Here is a 19,173-nt window from a genome sequence, read left to right as displayed (position 1 = left end):
TTCTTTTGTGACGATTACAATAATCCTGTGATTTCACTTTCCATAAGCATGGCAATGAATGGTACATATCAATAAATTCCTTCAGAAATTCAGGGTTGAGAAATTTCTCTGCCATTGTACCTATAAAAGAATAGTAAAAAATAGCATTTTTCATTAGTAAAATTCTAATTAGTTTATACGAAAGTAATAATCTCTAAAATTTTATCAAAACGATTATTCGTTCGTTAACTTACCTTTGTATGAAATAGCGCCAACTGCAAATCACCCAGCAGAGTACGCCAACAAATGTTCATTTGAATCTGCTGACTACAAGCAGAGCCTTTTGTTTTCGTTTGTCTTGCGAGACCACGCCACTACTACAGCATGTGTGTGTGAATGTTCTTTCGTTCGTTCATTCAAGAGCGACAAATCACGGAACAGCTGTGTCGTTACGTTTTGTTTGTTCAAAGTGCCCTGACCAATCAGAAAATGTACCTGTGTAGCGTGAGCCAAAACGTTCGTTCGTAATACGTTTCTTCGTTCCAGTACTTCCGGTTATGTCACTTCCTGTTTGCTGCGTCACTGTACTCGCTACTCAGAATGGAGATGAACACTGAAGGAGGTAGTGCTGTGAAGGTTGTGTCTGAAGACATGGGCAATCCACTCTCCAGGCAATCCAAAAAACAAAAGCAAGGAGCATCTGCAAGTTCCAAAGTGGACATGGGCACCACACTCTCCAGGCAATCCCAAAAAAAGGTGAAGCCAGGCAAGAACAGGAGACCTTGGATATAGATAAAAGATGGGCAAGTTCTATGTCTCGTGCAGAGATGATTTGCATGGTACAAGATTTCCAACTAAAGGATTATGACTGTAAAAAAACTCACTACAGTCGGCCCAATACAAGGAAAGATAATATTTTAAATGAAGTACTTGAAGCGCTTCACGTGAAATTTGGAATGACTGTTCCAAGGATCAATTGAGGAAGAGATGGTCAGATCTTAAATTGAGAGAAAGAGATCAGCTGAAAAGTATTATGAGGATCATCAAAAAAAGTGAGTTTGGGTAACTTTTTGTCATGTAATTGTGATTATTTTACTGTGGCATTTTAATGAATGTTCGTTTGTTCGTTCGAATACTCGCTTATTAACTTATGTTCTTCCTCCATAGGGCAACAAAGAAGCAGTACGCACCTACCCCAAAGGACCAACATCATAAAGATGCTGGTGAAACCAGTGATTAATGGGCACCATCATCTCAGTCACAGCACCATCATGATGAAGCTAAAAATGCCACAGAAACCAGTGACAAATGGCCACCATCATCTCAGCCACATCAGAACAGCCCTGAAATGGTGGATCACAGCAGAAGAACCTGACAGTTTCTCACAAGATACAATAGTTTTAACAGATATAGATGCACATGCATGTGAGATAACCAGACTTGCTATAAAATATTCTGCTCACTTTTAATTATTATTGCAGATTCGGAAATAGCCAGAAGTCCAGCATCATTTGAAGCCAAAGATTTTCATGGAGCCTACAAAGCTGGAGCATACAAAGCAATTAAAAAATGCATTGTTGCAATTACTTAAGGAGGCAGTTTCGTCTTTGGAAGGAAACCTTCATTCGGTGCTTCAGGAAATTTAAATGTTAAAAAGTTTTACAAAAAAGTAAAAGTTTTGGCATATTTGCCTGAAATTTTATATTTCTGTTTTTGAAAATCCTGTACGGTTTTATATCCAGTTTATCTTCACTATCCCTCTCTCAGCATCTGTTTCTCTCCATTCTGTCTCCATGCAGCAGTTGGGTGTCAGGTGAATGATCCAATAGATCTTATAAGGGGGCTCCTTTCCTAGCAGAGGTCTTAGCTCACTCTTGATTCCAGTTCAAACCAAATCTATAACTGCCTTTTGCACAAATCCTGCATGTAGAGAGGCATGATGTCTTCCAGGCAAAAGGACCCCCCCAATATATTGGTTCATTAATCTGACAGTGAATTTTGAGAAACAGATGCTAAGAGGAGCATAGTGCAGATTAAACTACAGAATTTGGTATTGTGTCTGATGAAACCTCGAATTTAAAAATACTTGTTTTGGCATATTTGCCTGAAGTTTTATATTTCTTTATTATGATGAATGTGTGCTTAAAAAACACTGCTGTCATAGTTATGACAATGTTATGACTCTCTGTCTTAAAATAATGTTATGTTATTATTGCCTAGATGATTACCTAGGTGTGGAAAATAGTTTTGGTTCAAAAAAAAAAAAAAAAAATGATCACAATCTTCACTTGTCAATATTTTTTCACAAAAGGGATACTATAAACATATCTACGGAAATAATAAACAAAATCAGTCTATTGGGTTAAATTTCTAGTAGTCTGGACCATTTATATTAAATAGAACTAAAATAATAGTAACCATACCATTCCACAGTACTGTCTATCTAGGCTATTATGATATCCCAATTTTCGTATACGTACGAACGAAAAAAAATTTCTCCACCATGCCATATCAATCACCAGGGTGATTGTCGAACAATTTACCAAACACGTTCAGATACTGTAGGACAATTGCGGGAAACCGACCAAAATTTTCCAACCTGTCCGATTGACTAAACGATCGATATGTGTTGTACGACGGATTGCGGAGCGATCGGTCATTCAACATACACGCGCCGAATATCGGACGAAAAGTCTTTTCGAACGATAATATTGGTGCTTCTATGGCCACCTTAAGACAGTGAGGGAAGAGAGAAATAACAAGGAGGTGTAACAGGGAAGAGCTTCCCAGGCTGTAAATTTGCCTACAGTGAAGGGACACAGTAGATAGGGTGTGAGGCTTTAGCTTCTCCTCCCCGACCCCTCCACTGGGTGAGATCCAGACCACGTGTGAGTATTTCTGCCTGGAGGTGCTACACTCCCTTGACTACATCCTCAGGGAATGCACCTGCCTCTACCTTTGATACACTGTCTGATACGTGTGACTATATATATCTAAATATGAGCTCTTTGTGAGCCTGCCAGCTCTGTGTGAGTTGTGTGGTGCGTGTGTGCTTATATATATATATATATATATATATATATATTCTGCATTTATCTCTGTCAGCTATGTGTGAGCAGGCTGTGCACATATATTCTGCAAATGCTGCTGTACTGATGTAAGTGCAACCCTTGGATCATTTTTCTCTGACAAATAAAGGTTTATTCTGTTTGACTGCAAGAACCTCCTGGTGCCCATTCTTTTCCTGTACCACAGTAGCCTGTGGTATTTGTAGTTATATTACACTACACCTGAAATCTTCCACTTAGCAAGGGTCTAGCCTGGGGTATTTGAGTCACATGTAACCCATACTCTAAGCACTAACTGGACATTAAACCCTTTTGGTCTGCCTATCCCAAGTTAGCGTTACAATTCTAAACTCAGCTCTTGGGAATCACAGGACAATTGAATGTGATATATGTAATGTAAATAATTAAATACACTGAATAAATATTGGCTTGAAATAAACATCAATTGGCACTGAGCAGTAAAACTGTCCTCCATGCTCAAGGCTGACAACCATAACTCACAAGCTGAACATAGAGCACATCAGAGACACCTATGACTAAGCGCCAGAAGGTGCGAAACGCGTAAGGTGGGCCATGTGGGGTCAGTATGTATCTGAATTTTAATGTGAATTTAAATAAAATATTTTTTTACTGAAGAAAAAAGGCCTTGGGACAGATATCTTTTGATATAGAAATTTTTTACATAGAGCACAGAAGGCTAAGAAGGGAGGGCTAAGATATGAAGGGGAGATTGCAACAGCAAGTGTGGACAGCATAGAGGTGTGACTGTGGCCTCTTCAGATCAGTGAGAAGAGGTGAGTCTTCATACTTCTTCATTAGCAGAGCGCACACAGGAGCATGTGTTTTCCTGATGATGTCCTAAAATGCAAAAAAAACACAAACCACACCACTATCCCTTTGTTTTTATCCTTCTGATTCAAGCAGAGGTCTGACTACAGTCAGTATTCAAAATTTCACAATATAAGAAAGGATAGAAAAGAACCCCCACTTAATCAGTTAAAATAAAGCAGTCACAATATATTTTTCACACACTTATTAAATCCCATTTAAGTTATAAGCACTTGGACAAACACCACTAATTAGTACATTGGGATGAGTATATCACAAAGTAATAAGTTATAAGGTGCAGTGCAATAAGTTAATTAGATTTTAAAAGAACTCAGAAACCCAAAGGGATCTATTGTAATGGAAATGGAAGTTACTCACCTCCACGGCGTCCAAGATGGCGACTCCTTGCTTCCCCATGTGGATCCCGTTGGTCGCAGTGTGATGACGTCAGCATCTTCTCACCCACCGATTGGTCGCCGGCGACGGAATGGTCTCCGACGTCAGAACGTGCGTCAGCGTCCTGACGCCGGCGTCAGCGTCATGACGTCATTGCGCCCAAACTTTGGCGCCAATTCTGCCTATTTAAGCCCTCTGGACACTACAGACCTTGCCCAAGTACAGGTTTATCTTCGTGAATTCCTGGGTGTTATATTATTGACTGATTTCCTGTGTACCTACCTTGCCTGTTATTCGGATTGACCCTTTGCTGCCTGGATTGAACCTTTTGCCTGAACCTCGACTATTCTCTTGCCTTATCCTTCTGTTACCACGAACTCGGCTACTACCTGCCAGGGCCGGACTGGGGGTAAAAAGCAGCCCGGGCAAAAAAAAATCAAAGCAGCCCACATGTAAACATGTGATGATCTTGTACACATCCACTCATATATTGGGGTAAAACTGCAAAAAATTATGTGCAAAATGAGCTGCCTTTCTTTCTTAAGTGTAATTCATGTAAAAATATGTTAAAGATTCAGCCTTGTGCCTTTATATGGTCACAGAACCCCTCAGTGACTTCTAATATCCTTATAATTTACAGTAGGGGGTACATTATCCCTTATAATACATGAGTGATACTCAGAGTTCCCTGTATAACTCAGCCTGCAACCTTGTGCCTTTATATGGTCACAGAACAACCCCTCAGTGACTTCTAATATCCTTATCATTTACAGTAGGGGGTACATTATCCCTTATAATACATGAGTGATACTCAGAGTTCCCTGTATAACTCAGCCTGCAGCCTTGGGCCTTTATATGGTCACAGAACAACCCCTCAGTGACTTCTAATATCCTTATCATTTACAGTAGGGGGTACATTATCCCTTATAATACATGAGTGATACTCAGAGTTCCCTGTATAACTCAGCCTGCAGCCTTGTGCCTTTATATGGTCACAGAACAACCCCTCAGTGACTTCTAATATCCTTATCATTTACAGTAGGGGGTACATTATCCCTTATAATACATGAGTGATACTCAGAGTTCCCTGTATAACTCAGCCTGCAGCCTTGTGCCTTTATATGGTCACAGAACAACCCCTCAGTGACTTCTAATATCCTTATCATTTACAGTAGGGGGTACATTATCCCTTATAATACATGAGTGATACTCAGAGTTTCCTGTATAATTCAGCCTGCAGCCTTGTGCCTTTATATGGTCACAGAACAACCTCTCAGTGACTTCTAATATCCTTATCATTTACAGTAGGGGGTACATTATCCCTTATAATACATGAGTGATACTCAGAGTTCCCTGTATAACTCAGCCTGCAGCCTTGTGCCTTTATATGGTCACAGAACAACCCCTCAGTGACTTCTAATATCCTTATCATTTACAGTAGGGGGTACATTATCCCTTATAATACATGAGTGATACTCAGAGTTCCCTGTATAACTCAGCCTGTAGCCTTGTGCCTTTATATAGTCACAGAACAACCCCTCAGTGACTTCTAATATCCTTATCATTTACAGTAGGGGGTACATTATCCCTTATAATACATGAGTGATACTCAGAGTTCCCTGTATAACTCAGCCTGCAGCCTTGTGCCTTTATATGGTCACAGAACAACCCCTCAGTGACTTCTAATATCCTTATCATTTACAGTAGGGGGTACATTATCCCTTATAATACATGAGTGATACTCAGAGTTCCCTGTATAACTCAGCCTGCAGCCTTGTGCCTTTATATGGTCACAGAACAACCCCTCAGTGACTTCTAATATCCTTATCATTTACAGTAGGGTATAGGGTTACTATAGACACATCTCTCCCTACTATACCTGCTATCCCACCTTCCCAGAGACTATTATCCACTGTTACTATAGACACCATCTCTCCCTACTATACCTGCTATCCCACAGTCACACTCCCTTCCCAGAGACTATTATCCACTGTTACTATAGAGACCATCTCTCCCTACTATACCTGCTATCCCACAGTCACACTCCCTTCCCAGAGACTATTATCCACTGTTACTATAGACACCATCTCTCCCTACTATACCTGCTATCCCACAGTCCCACTCCCTTCCCAGAGACTATTATCCACTGTTACTATAGACACATCTCTCCCTACTATACCTGCTATCCCACAGTCACACTCCCTTCCCAGAGACTATTATCCACTGTTACTATAGGCACCATCTCTCCCTACTATACCTGCTATCCCACAGTCCCACTCCCTTCCCAGAGACTATTATCCACTGTTACTATAGACACCATCTCTCCCTACTATACCTGCTATCCCACAGTCACACTCCCTTCCCAGAGACTATTACCCACTGTTACTATAGGCACATCTCTCCCTACTATACCTGCTATCCCACAGTCACACTCCCTTCCCAGAGACTATTATCCCACTGTTACTATAGGCACCATCTCTCCCTACTATACCTGCTATCCCACAGTCACACTCCCTTCATATAACATTTGCAGGAGAAATACACCTGTCCCTCAGGTTCATCCATTTAGTCCCCACCAGGGCCAGAACTAGGGGTAGGCAGAGTAGGCACGTGCCTAGGGCGCAAAGCTGGGGGGGCGCCAGGCACGCGCCTCCTCTGTCGCCTACCCCCAGTCCAGTGCCCGACTCTTTGCGGTTTTTATAGATACCTGCGCTCCGCGATTACATTTCGTACATTGCGCATGCGCACTTGTGCTAAACCGGCGCCGCGTCCGCCGGCTTGCCTTGGGCGCCTGTGCGGCATGGCCCGGCCCTGGTCCCCACCCCAAGCATCACAGTTGAAGATGTATAGAAAGGAATTAGTAAGTATTAGGAGGGTGTTATTTTCTTTATATTAATGAGCAGAACACTGAAACACATACAGTATAAACAAGCAATGTTCACCAGGGCACAAACAATAATAGCTGCCATTCCTAAATATAAATAATAGCTGCCATTCCTAAATATAAATAATAGCTGCCATTCCTAAATATAAATAATAGCTGCCATTCCTAAATATAAATAATAGCTGCCATTCCTAAAGATCTGTCCTTCCTTCATTTTTTGCATAAACCTATCCTGATATTTCCCAGAAAAAAACTTTATCCAGAACCATTTTTCACAGCATCCTATTTAAACAAAAAATACCTCATTTATTCTGTAATAACAAGACAGAAATAGATGTTAATTAAGCCAGCATAAATCATTTTATTAAGGGGTAGGATAAGACCAGCCCAAGAAGACTAAACAATCCTAAATATATTGAGAATGAAAGATGGACAGCCCTCAGTACCCCCCTCCCCATTGCGGGGCCTTACTTACAGCACAGAGTGCTCCATAGATGGGCTGCAGGGACACAGCACGGCAGCAGCGTGAGAGGAGTGGGAGGGGCAGAGCCACGTGGGAGATAGGATGGAGGAGCGGTCCTAGTGCCCATCGGATGCATTCAAAGAGCTCCTGAGGCAATCAGTGCTTTGTTGAAGGTGAGGAGCGGCCCACTTAAATAAAATGTAGAGCGGCCCGTCGGGAGAATGCCCGAACACACAGATTGTCAGTCCGGGCCTGCTACCTGCCTCCTCCTTGGTCCGCACTCCTACTGTGCCTTCGGGCCCTTACATTATACTTGGGCCATGGACCCATCTGAGGAGGCCTCGGCTCAACCAGACTTCGGAAGAGCTTTTCGTGGAATAGCCTCACGCATAGAGGCCTATGAAGCCCGGCAGACTCACTTTGGCCAAGCCCTTGAGGCCATTTTGGAGAAATTGTCTGCTCTCACACCTACGGTTCAGGTTCCTGCCTCCGCTTCGGCCACTATTCCAGTGGCGCCGGTTCATGTCTCTGAACCTCGTATTCCGGCACCTCCGCTCTTCAGTGGTGATTCTGAGGCTTGTAGAGGGTTCATTAAACAATGTGAGATCCAGTTCACATTGCTACCCCATCAATATGTCTCGGAACGTGCCAAGGTGGGATACATCATTACCCGCCTGACTGGTAAAGCCTTGGAATGGGCATCTCCGCTGTGGGAGAAAGAGGATCCCCTGATTGATGACTCAAAGGCCTTTATCCGTGATCTGCACATCGTATTTGATGCTCCCGGCCGGGCAGCGTGTGCCTCTTCCCGCCTGTTCCAGATTCGTCAGGGAACACGTTCTGTGCCCGAATATGCTATCGAATTTCGCACACTGGTTGCCGAGACCAACTGGAACAACGACAGTTATCATGCTGCCTTCTACAATGGGTTGTCTATGCGCCTCAAGGACGATTTGGTCTCACGAGAGTTGCCTACACGCTGGGAGGATCTTGTGGCCCTGGCAGTCAAGGTGGATACTCGTCAAAGAGAACACCAAGCTGTTAAAGAACGAGTGAGAAAGTTTCAACCTCCCCTGGCTCCTCGCTTCCAGAGACCTATTCTTCCCAGCACTGCCTCATCTTCTTCCTCGTCTCCGGTTCCTTCTCCCACTACCACTGAAGAGCCTATGCACATTTGGTCGTGCTCGTCTTTCCGAACAGGAAAAATTGCGGAGAAGGGATGCGGGACTCTGCTTATATTGTGGGGGCAAATCCCACTTTGCCCATGAGTGTCCTGTGAAGTCGGGAAATGCCAATGCCTAGGTAAGTTTGGGGAAACTTACCTGGGCGGAATTGATCATCTGTCCCAATCCTCTGCTCATCGTTTTCTTCTTCCGGTACAGTTCCAGTTTGCTTCCAATTCCATTTCTACTCAAGCCTTCCTTGACTCCGGCGCAGCTGGAAACTTCTTGGACAAAGCCTTTGCAGAATGTCATTCTATTCCTCTTCAAAGTCTGGCTGTTCCACTCCGAGTCCTAGCCATTGATGACCAGCATCTTTCTTCTGCCTTCATCTTCAAGTCTTCCCAGGAGTTATCTTTCAAAGTGGGCACCTTGCATACTGAAAGACTTTCGTTTCTGCTAATTGATTGCCCATCGACTCCAGTAGTCCTAGGACTTCCTTGGTTGCGCATCCATAATCCTGTCATTGACTGGTCTGCAACTCAAATTTCTTGCTGGAGCTTCTTCTGTCAACGGAACTGTCTTCCGGCCCAGTCCCTTGTCAAGGTATCTTCTGTTGTTCCAAATCCCGCAATCCCTCCTGCCTATCAAGATTTCTCTGATGTCTTCAACAAGAAGTCTGCTGAAACTCTACCTCCTCATCGGTCTTATGATTGCCCTATTGAGCTTCTTCCTGGTACTATGCCTCCTCGAGGACGTACTTATCCGCTCTCTCCATCTGAAACTTCTGCGATGAGTACATCCAGGAAAATCTCCTAAGAGGCTTCATTCGTCCATCTTCTTCTCCTGCTGGGGCAGGGTTCTTCTTCGTTGAAAAGAAAGATGGCAGTTTACGACGGTGCATCGATTATCGCGGATTGAACAAAATAACTGTAAAAAAACGCTACCCTCTACCCCTCATTTCCGAGTTATTTGATCAGCTCAAAGGTGCCAGCATTTTCACCAAGCTAGATCTTCGTGGGGCCTATAATCTCATCCGGATCAGAGAGGGAGATGAATGGAAAACCGCATTTAATACTCGGGATGGGCATTACGAGTATCTCGTGATGCCCTTTGGACTTTGTAACGCTCCTGCGGTTTTTCAAGAGCTTGTTAACGATGTCTTTCGGGACTTACTTGGCCTAAGTGTGGTCGTGTACTTAGACGACATTCAAATTTTTTCTTCAAACCTCACCAAACATCGGATCCAGGTGCGGGAAGTCTTATCTCGTTTGAGGAAGAATAATCTTTTTGCCAAGCTGGAAAAATGCTCCTTCGAAGTGTCCTCTATTCCCTTTCTGGGGTACATTATTTCCCAACAAGGCTTCAAGATGGATCCAGCTAAAGTTTCGGCGATCCAGGATTGGCCCCTCCCCACCAGCACTAAAGCTATCCAGAGGTTTATTGGTTTTGCCAATTATTACAGACAGTTTATCAAGGGCTTCTCGTCCAAGATTTCTCCTATCCTGTCCCTCATCCGGAAAGGTGGAAGACCTCAATGTTGGACTCCTCAAGCTTTAGAAGCTTTCAAGATTCTCAAAGATTCTTTTTCTTCGGCTCCTATCCTTAGACACCCTGATCCTCTTCTACCATTCTTCATTGAGGTGGATGCCTCTGATGTCGGGGCAGGAGCAGTATTGTCCCAAAGGTCTTCAAATGATGGGAAATTGCATCCTTGTGCTTTCTTTTCTAAAAAGTTTTCTTCTCCTGAGCAGAACTATGACGTGGGAAACCGTGAGCTGTTGGCTGTCAAACTAGCAATTGAAGAGTGGAGACATCTGTTGGAAGGTTCTTCTGTGCCTGTGTCTATCTTTACTGATCACAAAAACCTTGAATACATCCAGTCTCTTAAACGCCTTAATCCCAGGCAAGCTAGATGGGCACTCTTCTTCTCAAAATTCAACTTCATTATCACGTTCCGTCCAGGGTCCAGAAACAAGAAAGCAGACACTCTTTCTAGAAGCTTCATTCCCGAAGATACTAGTTCCGAAGATCCTGAACCCATTGTGCCTCCCATCAAAATTATTGCTGCCTTATTTCCCACATGGCCTCCCAGTTGTTATCTGCACAGTCTTCTGCTCCTGGTGATACTCCCTTGGGAGTCACATTCGTTCCTCCAGATCTTCGTCACTCCATCCTTTCTCAGTCCCATAATTCCAGACAGGCCGGCCATCCTGGAATTCAGAAGACTACTGAACTTCTGTCTCGCTTGGTGTGGTGGCCTTCTCTTGGAAAGGATGTCAAAGACTTTGTCTCTTCTTGTTCCATTTGTGCTGCTTCCAAGTCTGGTCACTCTCCTCCTAAGGGATTGCTTCTGCCTTTACCCATTCCCTCCCATCCATGGACTCATTTGGCGATGGATTTCATTGTGGATTTACCTGTCTCCCTCGGTCATATGGTCATCTGGGTCGTGATTGATAGATTCAGCAAGATGGCCCATTTTATTCCTCTGCGCAAGCTGCCTTCTGCTCAAGAACTTTCTAAATTATTTATTCAGCATATCTTTCGCCTTCATGGATTCCCGGCTGAAGTGGTGTCCGACAGAGGTTCCCAATTCGTTTCCAAATTTTGGAGATCCTTATGTAAAGCACTTCATATCTCTCTCCGTCCATGGACTCATTTGGCGATGGATTTCATTGTGGATTTACCTGTCTCCCTCGGTCATACGGTCATCTGGGTCGTGATTGATAGATTCAGCAAGATGGCCCATTTTATTCCTCTGCGCAAGCTGCCTTCTGCTCAAGAACTTTCTAAATTATTTATTCAGCATATCTTTCGCCTTCATGGATTCCCGGCTGAAGTGGTGTCCGACAGAGGTTCCCAATTCGTTTCCAAATTTTGGAGATCCTTATGTAAAGCACTTCATATCTCTCTCCAGTTTTCCTCTGCCTATCACCCTCAATCCAATGGAGCTGCAGAGAGAGTCAACCAAGCTTTAGAGCAATGTCTTCGTTGCCATGTATCTTTGTGCCAGGACAACTGGGCAGATCTTCCCTGGGCTGAATTTGCTCACAACAATGCTATGCACGCTTCTTCCGAGAAATCTCCGTTCTTTTGTGTCTATGGGCTGAATCCTCTAGCATTTCGTCAAGATCTTCTTCTCACAGACGTTCCTGCTGCCAATGATCAAGCCGCTCACATGCTCGCTATCTGGGTCGCCACTAAGGCTAATTTGGAAAAGAGTTCTCTTTCTCAGAAGAAATTCGCTGACAGGAAAAGAATCTCTTCTCCTCAATATAATCAAAGTCTGGCTTTCTACACGAAACATCCGTCTCAGTGTACCTACTCCCAAACTCGGCCCCATGTTCATCGGTCCTTTTCCTATTGTTGAGATTATTAATCCTGTGGCAGTTCGTCTTCAGCTTCCCCCTGAAATGCGGGTTCCTAATGTCTTCCATGTGTCTCTCCTCAAGCCTGCAACAAATTCTTCTTCTTCTTCCTCTCCTACTCCTGTTCTTGTTGATGGGCACCAGGAGTTTGAAGTCAAGAGAATTCTGGACTCCTGGATCTCCAGGGGTGTGTTACAGTATTTGATTGAGTGGAAGGGGTTTGGTCCTGAGGAGTGCTCCTGGGTGAAAAATTCTGACGTCCATGCTCCTCTTCTTATCCGAAGATTCCACAAACAATTTCCATCCAGTCCCAGTCTTGGTGGTCCTGAGGCCCCCCCTAAGGAAGGGGGTTCTGTAATGGAAATGGAAGTTACTCACCTCCAAGATGGCCACGGCGTCAGCGTCATGACGTCATTGCGCCCAAACTTTGGCACCAATTCTGCCTATTTAAGCCCTCTGGACACTACAGACCTTGCCCAAGTATAGGTTTATCTTCGTGAATTCCTGGGTGTTATATTATTGACTGATTTCCTGTGTACCTACCTTGCCTGTTATTCGGATTGACCCTTTGCTGCCTGGATTGAACCTTTTGCCTGAACTCGACTATTCTCTTGCCTTATCCTTCTGTTACCACGAACTCGGCTACTACCTGCCTCCTCCTTGGTCTGCACTCCTACTGTGCCTTCGGGCCCTTACATCTATATTGCAATAGACCATAGAAATGGGAAAAAAACCCTTCACACAGATTTAATCAATTATATTGTGCCAAATTGATTAAGTGCTGCCCCAAATGATGACTAAATTCTTAATTAATAATTACTATGTTATTAAATAAAATTGCTTGTATTTAAAAAAGATACTAGCATGAGATAATTAATTCATTAAATATAAAGTGCTAAAGAGTGCTGTATTAATTAATACTCCTACGTGAATAGTGGAGATTCAATTGATTCAATTAAATAGACTGCCAATTCATAAGATAAAAATCAATGCTCAAATTCATGAAAAAAGGTGGAAAATGAAATAAGAGGAGGTGGAGTTGTCCCAAAACTGCTGCCTGAAATTTTTCTATCCCTGGGACACCACAAAGATGGAGAAGGCAGAGTAACCGGGACTGTGGTCTCAGCTTTTAAGATAGGCCCTAAGCAGATTTAAGAGGCTAATATGTCCTAAAAAACCACAATTCCACAGTCTCCTGGGAGTTTGAGCATGCAGAGAAGGAGAAAGAACTGAACCGAGCACAGATTACTTCCACCCCCCCAAAACAATTTTCACCAAGGTTTTTAAATTAAAAGTGGCCAAAGATCAATGGATTAGAAGGCCGACGTTCGTTTCGCAATATTTGCTTTGTCAAGGTGTAATGAAAATGTTGCTGTTGATGTCCTAAAATGCATTCTGTACAAGTCCAGGGAGTGCAAGTGCCCCCCTTACCCCTATCTGCAGACGCCCATGGCTGTAGGATATAATACAGGAGGGATACAAACTATACATACACATACACACTGAAACAAGAGGGGGGACAGATCATGACTGGTACAGACTGGCACAACTGCCATTTTATTATTGCCCACTAACATACAGTATTTGTCTCTTATCAGTTATAGGGATCTGTTGCTTTCAGGAGACAAACTGTCATTATATTACATGTTAAGGTTATGAGGGACAGTAATGAACACAACTTAATTATTTCCTGTCTAATAAAGATCAAAGGTCTCTACTCCTCCACCCCCTGTATCTTAATTAATTATTTATATAGTGCCAGCAAGTTACACAACATTTAGCAATACATTATAGCAGGGGTCTTACAAGTGATATAAGCAGATCAGGGAATAAATAAATGTCCCCCTTTACTACCAGCCTGATGGTTTGGGTTTGTTCCCCATAATCTGCTAATCTGATGGGTCCTGTAAATGTGCAGAGCTGCCACTTGGCCCCTCTAGGGAGTGAATGGGAAATTAAGAGTTAACAGGAAACTAAAATCCAAATAAAAACCTTGCCCCACCCTGTATGAGAAAGAGAGATAAAACAAGTCCAACTGGTTCTAGAGAGAGAGAGTAAAGTTCAGTTTCATTTCTTGTTCCTGAGTTCAGTGATGGCGGCTGCTGATCTGAGAGACGAGCTGACCTGCTCCATCTGCTTGAGCATTTATACTGATCCTGTATCCCTGCCGTGTGGCCATAACTTCTGCCGGGGCTGTATTGAGAAGGTGCTGGATACCCAGGAGGGATCTGGGGCTTATTCCTGCCCTGAATGCAGACAGGAGTTTAAGGAGCGCCCTGCCCTGCCCAGGAACAGAACTCTGGGTAACATCGCAGAGAGATTCCGTCCAACTGAGATAGAGCCGGGGGGGACTGGGATCTTCTGCACCTACTGTGTCCTCTCTCCTGTACCTGCTGCTAAATCCTGTCTCCTGTGTGAGGCTTCTCTGTGTGATACCCACCTGAGGGGGCACAGCAAGTCAGCAGAACATGTACTGACCCAACCCACCGACTCCTTTATGGAGAGAAAATGTTCTGTACATCACAAGGTTCTGGAGTATTTCTGCTGTGAGGAGTCTGTCTGTGTCTGTGTGTCCTGCTGTCTGGCCGGAGAGCACAGGGGCCACAGGGTGGAGCTGCTGAGTGAGGCCTCTGAGAAGAAGAAAGAGAAACTGAGGAAAGTTATGAAGAAACTGAGGCCAGAGAGAGAGGAGACTGAGAGAGGAGCCCAGAGACTGCAGGAGCGCAGGAGAGAAGTGGCAGAAAAAGCAGCTGGTGAGACAGAGAGAGTCACTGCCCTGTTTAGAGACATCAGGGAACAGCTGGAAGCCCTAGAGAAGCGACTCCTGAGTGACATCTCCAGCCAGAAAGAGAAGCTCTCACTCACACTCACTGATCTGATGGAGCAGCTGGAAATAAAGAAGGACGAGCTGTCCAGGAAGATCCGTCACATTGAGGAGCTGTGCAACATGGCAGATCCACTCACTGTCCTACAGGAACGGGAATCACATGGAGCTGCAGATAATGAGGGGGGCAGAGAGAGACATGATATAAAGGTCCCTGCTGTAGGGGATCTGGATGTGGATCTGATCTCAGAGACATTACTCACAGGCTTAGCTGCCATTGTGACTGGGGGAAAGGGAAGGTGGATCTATGAGCAGAAGGCTACAGACCTGTTACTGGATATAAACACGGCTCATAATCTTGTATCTGTATCAGGGGACAGGAAATCTGCTTCCTACTCACTAACAAAACTACATTACCCACAATCCCCAGACAGATTTCAGGATTATTCTCAGACTTTAAGCAGCAGGAGTTTCCCCTCGGGGCGACATTACTGGGAAGTGGAGGTCAGTGAATCAGGGGAGAGGAGGGTAGGGGTGGCCTATCCCAGTATAGAGAGGAGAGGGGTTCAGTCCTGGATTGGGAATAATAACAAGTCCTGGTGTTTATGCAAATGGGATAATAAATATTCAGTGAGACATGACAGTAAAGACACACGGTTACCCCATGTCCCTTCCTGCAGGAGAATTAGGATCTCACTGGACTATGAGGCCGGACGTCTGTCCTTTTATGAGCTGAGTGAGCCAATCAGACACTTACACACCTTCACTGCCAAATTCACTGAGCCCCTTCATGCTGCATTCTGGGTATGGGATGTTAACTCTTGTGTGAGAATCATTAGTTAGGACCCATTCTCAGAGTTGTCCCTACCCTGTGATACAGGAGCCAGTGACTGAGTTGCTATTATGTATGTAAATACCATTAATTGCATTTTACATTTTTAAAAATATTAAGCATGTTGTCTGGGCTCCAAAATGGGGTGCAGAGACCTGTGTTGCCCCAATGAATACAGTGACACCATGACCAGTGTTGGACTGGCCCACCAGCATACTAGGAAAAGTCCTGTGGGCCCCCTGCTCCATTGTGCCTTGTATGTCTGTATCTAACTCATTCCTCTTTTCTGTATAAGAACAAAGAGCAGAAATGGGGAGAAGAGACTGGGAGAATGAAGACACAGAGTGAGGAGAAGAGGAAAATAATGGGAGAGTGGGGACTGGGCCTTTGGTCTTCGGTTTTCTGGTTGGTCCCTGGCGCCCCATTCTGACACCAGCCATGACTGACAGGTGGGGAGGGTCCTTTTGCACCCCTAAAAGCTTCTGCAGTTCTGCAGATGCAGGTTGAGAGTGTTGCTCTATTAAATAATGGTACCAGTATGGTTGTAACAGATACAGAATAAGCAAATGTGTTAAATCAGTTCTTTTCTTCAGTGTATACAATAGAGGAGTGTGAGTTCCTAGGTTCACTCTCTTGTCCCTCATTAAATCTGTTCAGGTACTTTACATCATGTTCTTGCTTAGTAGAAGCAACTACTAGCAGACTTTATTCCAAATGGTAGCCGATTGAATTTGTAGCACCCCAAAGGTGTGTTAAAGGTACACAACAATGATTATTGTTCATCTAGAGTGACTTGCCAGTACCCGTCCTTCTCATCCAGTATGGTAAAAAAAAAAAAATTCCAATTAGTTTGGATCGCACATCATCAGGTGTAGGAATTTAAAAATGTTTTTTATAGCTTTGTTAAGATCTCTGGGATCCAAGCAGACTCTGAGGTTTCCATTTTTCTGTTATTACAAGACTGTTCTCCCAGGCTGTAGGTACAGTCGCAGGACTCACAACTCCTGTCTCTTTAAGTTCTGAAAGCGTTTGCTTAAATCTGTCTATGATGGTATAGGGAATTTTCCTACAACCATGTATGACACGTGGCACCGTAGAGTCTACACATATGTGATGTTTTCCTGGGAAACAACCAAGTTCAGGGTATTTTGTTATTGTCTTTTTTAGTTGCAGGTGATTTTATATTCACCGTGTCTATTCTCTGAATGAGCTGTAGATCTTCACATGATTTCGTTCCTAAAATAAGTGTTGTATTTTTCATTTTCTTTGTTGCCCTTTTTCCACCACTTCTAAAGTTGTGCAGCCTCTAGGAATCAGTTTTGTATCTGCATAGGAAACTAAAACCGTGGTAGTTGGTTGAATTTTCACAAAAGTAGACAGAGTATTAACCGTTGTAATTGATAATACATTAGCTTCTGCTCCAATATCTAGCTTAAATGTAACTGTATTTTCTCCAGTGATAATTTGTATACCAGGCATGATCCAGTTTCTGGGCCTGTGTACATTTATTTGCTGCCTGTGAGACACCAATAAACAGAGAGTCTATTTCCTTCTTTTTATTCTTTTTCAAAAGATGATTTTTTATTCTGCAGCACAAAATGCATTTGCATTTCCACTGCATTTGTGACATGTTGCCCCATAAGTCTCTTTAATTCTGCAGATTGACTCAGCTTTCTCTAATGGTAAATCAGGATCAGCTAAAAGTTACTCTTTTAGTGTAGGATTGGTAATGCTGAACCCAATTTTATCTCTGAGCATGAGATCTTCTGTGTAGGCTTGGGCGAATTTGACCCATTTTTTTTCACCAAAAATCCGCCGCCAGCGAAATGGCACCAGCGGCCATTAAAGTCTATGGGCGTTTAATTTTCTTTGACCCGCAGCAAATTTTATCTCATGCGCGTCATTTTTTTTGGACGCAAAATCCCATACAAGTCTATGGCCATCAATTTCGCGGCGAAACAAGTTGAAAAAATGTGCCCATCCCGACTTCTTTGTCTTTTAACTCACAATCTTTTGCTTTCAATTTCAGCTCTGTCAGAAACGTGTCTATACCCCAGTGTGTGGCATGGGTTGTGTCCAGAACTGATATCTCTCAAACACACTGTTTTCTCTAGGATGGATTGCAGCGCTTTCTGAAATGTGCCAGCAGTTCATTCATAGTGGGTGCTTCAGGAGTCTCATATACCACATTCATAGTATTATACAGCTCCTGGATATTTGGAAGCACCAGTTGCAGTCAGATACAGCTGTCATTTCTCTTCCCACCATTCTCCAGTTTTCACTGAGGTTGCCAGAAAATATTAAAGGACTTGGAGGTTTAAACTGCTCCATTCTTAGGCAGGCACACAATCTTCTATCTGTATTAATATCCCTTGTAGTAAACAATATATTCTCAGCTCAATCTAGTCAGTGGCTGACTCAGGATATGATTCATAAAGCTTTAATAAAAATGAATGTAAACAAGGCTCCAGGGCCTGATGGCATACACCCCCGGGTTCTAAGAGAGCTTAGTTCAGTTTTAGTTCGGCCCCTATTTCTGATTTTCTCCGATTCACTTACATCTGGTATGGTGCCTATGGATTGGAGAAAAGCTGATGTTATTCCAATATTTAAAAGGGGATTACGATCTCAGCCTGGCAATTATAGGCCAGTAAGTCTGACATCTGTGATACTGGGTAGGAATCAGGATAGGTCAGACAAATGTGATTGGTTTTTATGATGAGGTAAGTAAGAAGTAAGACAGCAGGGGAGCACTAGTTGGAATATATTTGGATTTTGCCAAAGCGTTTGATACTGTGCCCCACAAACGACTGCTTTCTGATTGGGCTTAATGAAGTCGTTTGCACATGGATAGGAAACTGGCTACAGGATCAGGTACAGAGGGTGGTTGTTAATGGGACATTCTCTGCTTGGAGTAAGGTTCTTAGTGGGGTCCCTCAGGGCTCGGTATTGGGGCCACTTTTATTTAACTTGTTCAATAATGACTAAGGGGAGGCTAATCCATAATGGAGACGGAGCTTGGAGTCCTTGTAGATAATAAACTTGTCTGTAGCAAGCAATGCCAGTCAGCAGCATCAAGGGCAAATAAGGGCTTGAGTTGTATTAAGGGACAGGAAGGATCTCTGGTTTTCAAACTAACTCACTGTGTTACATGTGATTTGGTTTATTTCACTCCTGACAGGTGGATTAAAGGCTACAATGGCAGCTGAGCTAAATTAGGGAACATCCTGCAGCTGAATAACTGCATTGAGACTCTCCAGTGGATCTGTGAGAGGGACCCCTCTTAGAGCATCTCCCCCACTGACATAGAGATTTAAAAATACCCCCAGCAAGAGATGACCAGGAAGTACAGAAGAGTATAACAAACTCAA

At 43.5% G+C, this 19,173-nt stretch overlaps 1 protein-coding gene across 1 annotated transcript; it reads left to right on the top strand.

Annotated features, from left to right (window-relative positions):
• The first annotated feature begins 14,055 nt into the window (after window positions 1–14,055).
• Window positions 14,056–18,198, top strand: LOC108719124 (E3 ubiquitin/ISG15 ligase TRIM25). Its single transcript, XM_018267783.2, has one exon. It carries the CDS (start codon window positions 14,239–14,241, stop codon window positions 15,811–15,813), a length of 1,575 nt encoding a protein of 524 aa, XP_018123272.1. The 5' UTR covers window positions 14,056–14,238; the 3' UTR covers window positions 15,814–18,198.
• The last annotated feature ends 975 nt before the right edge of the window (window positions 18,199–19,173 follow it).

The sequence above is a fragment of the Xenopus laevis genome, chromosome 1L (genome assembly GCF_017654675.1).
Source record: "Xenopus laevis strain J_2021 chromosome 1L, Xenopus_laevis_v10.1, whole genome shotgun sequence".
NCBI lineage: Eukaryota > Metazoa > Chordata > Amphibia > Anura > Pipidae > Xenopus > Xenopus laevis.
Note: the sequence above shows the minus strand (reverse complement) of the source record. Positions and strands in the feature narration are given on the sequence as shown.

Coding starts and splice junctions, on each gene's coding strand:
- LOC108719124 (XM_018267783.2), top strand. CDS start 14,239: ATGGCGGCTGCTGATCTGAGAGACGAGCTGACCTGCTCCATCTGCTTG.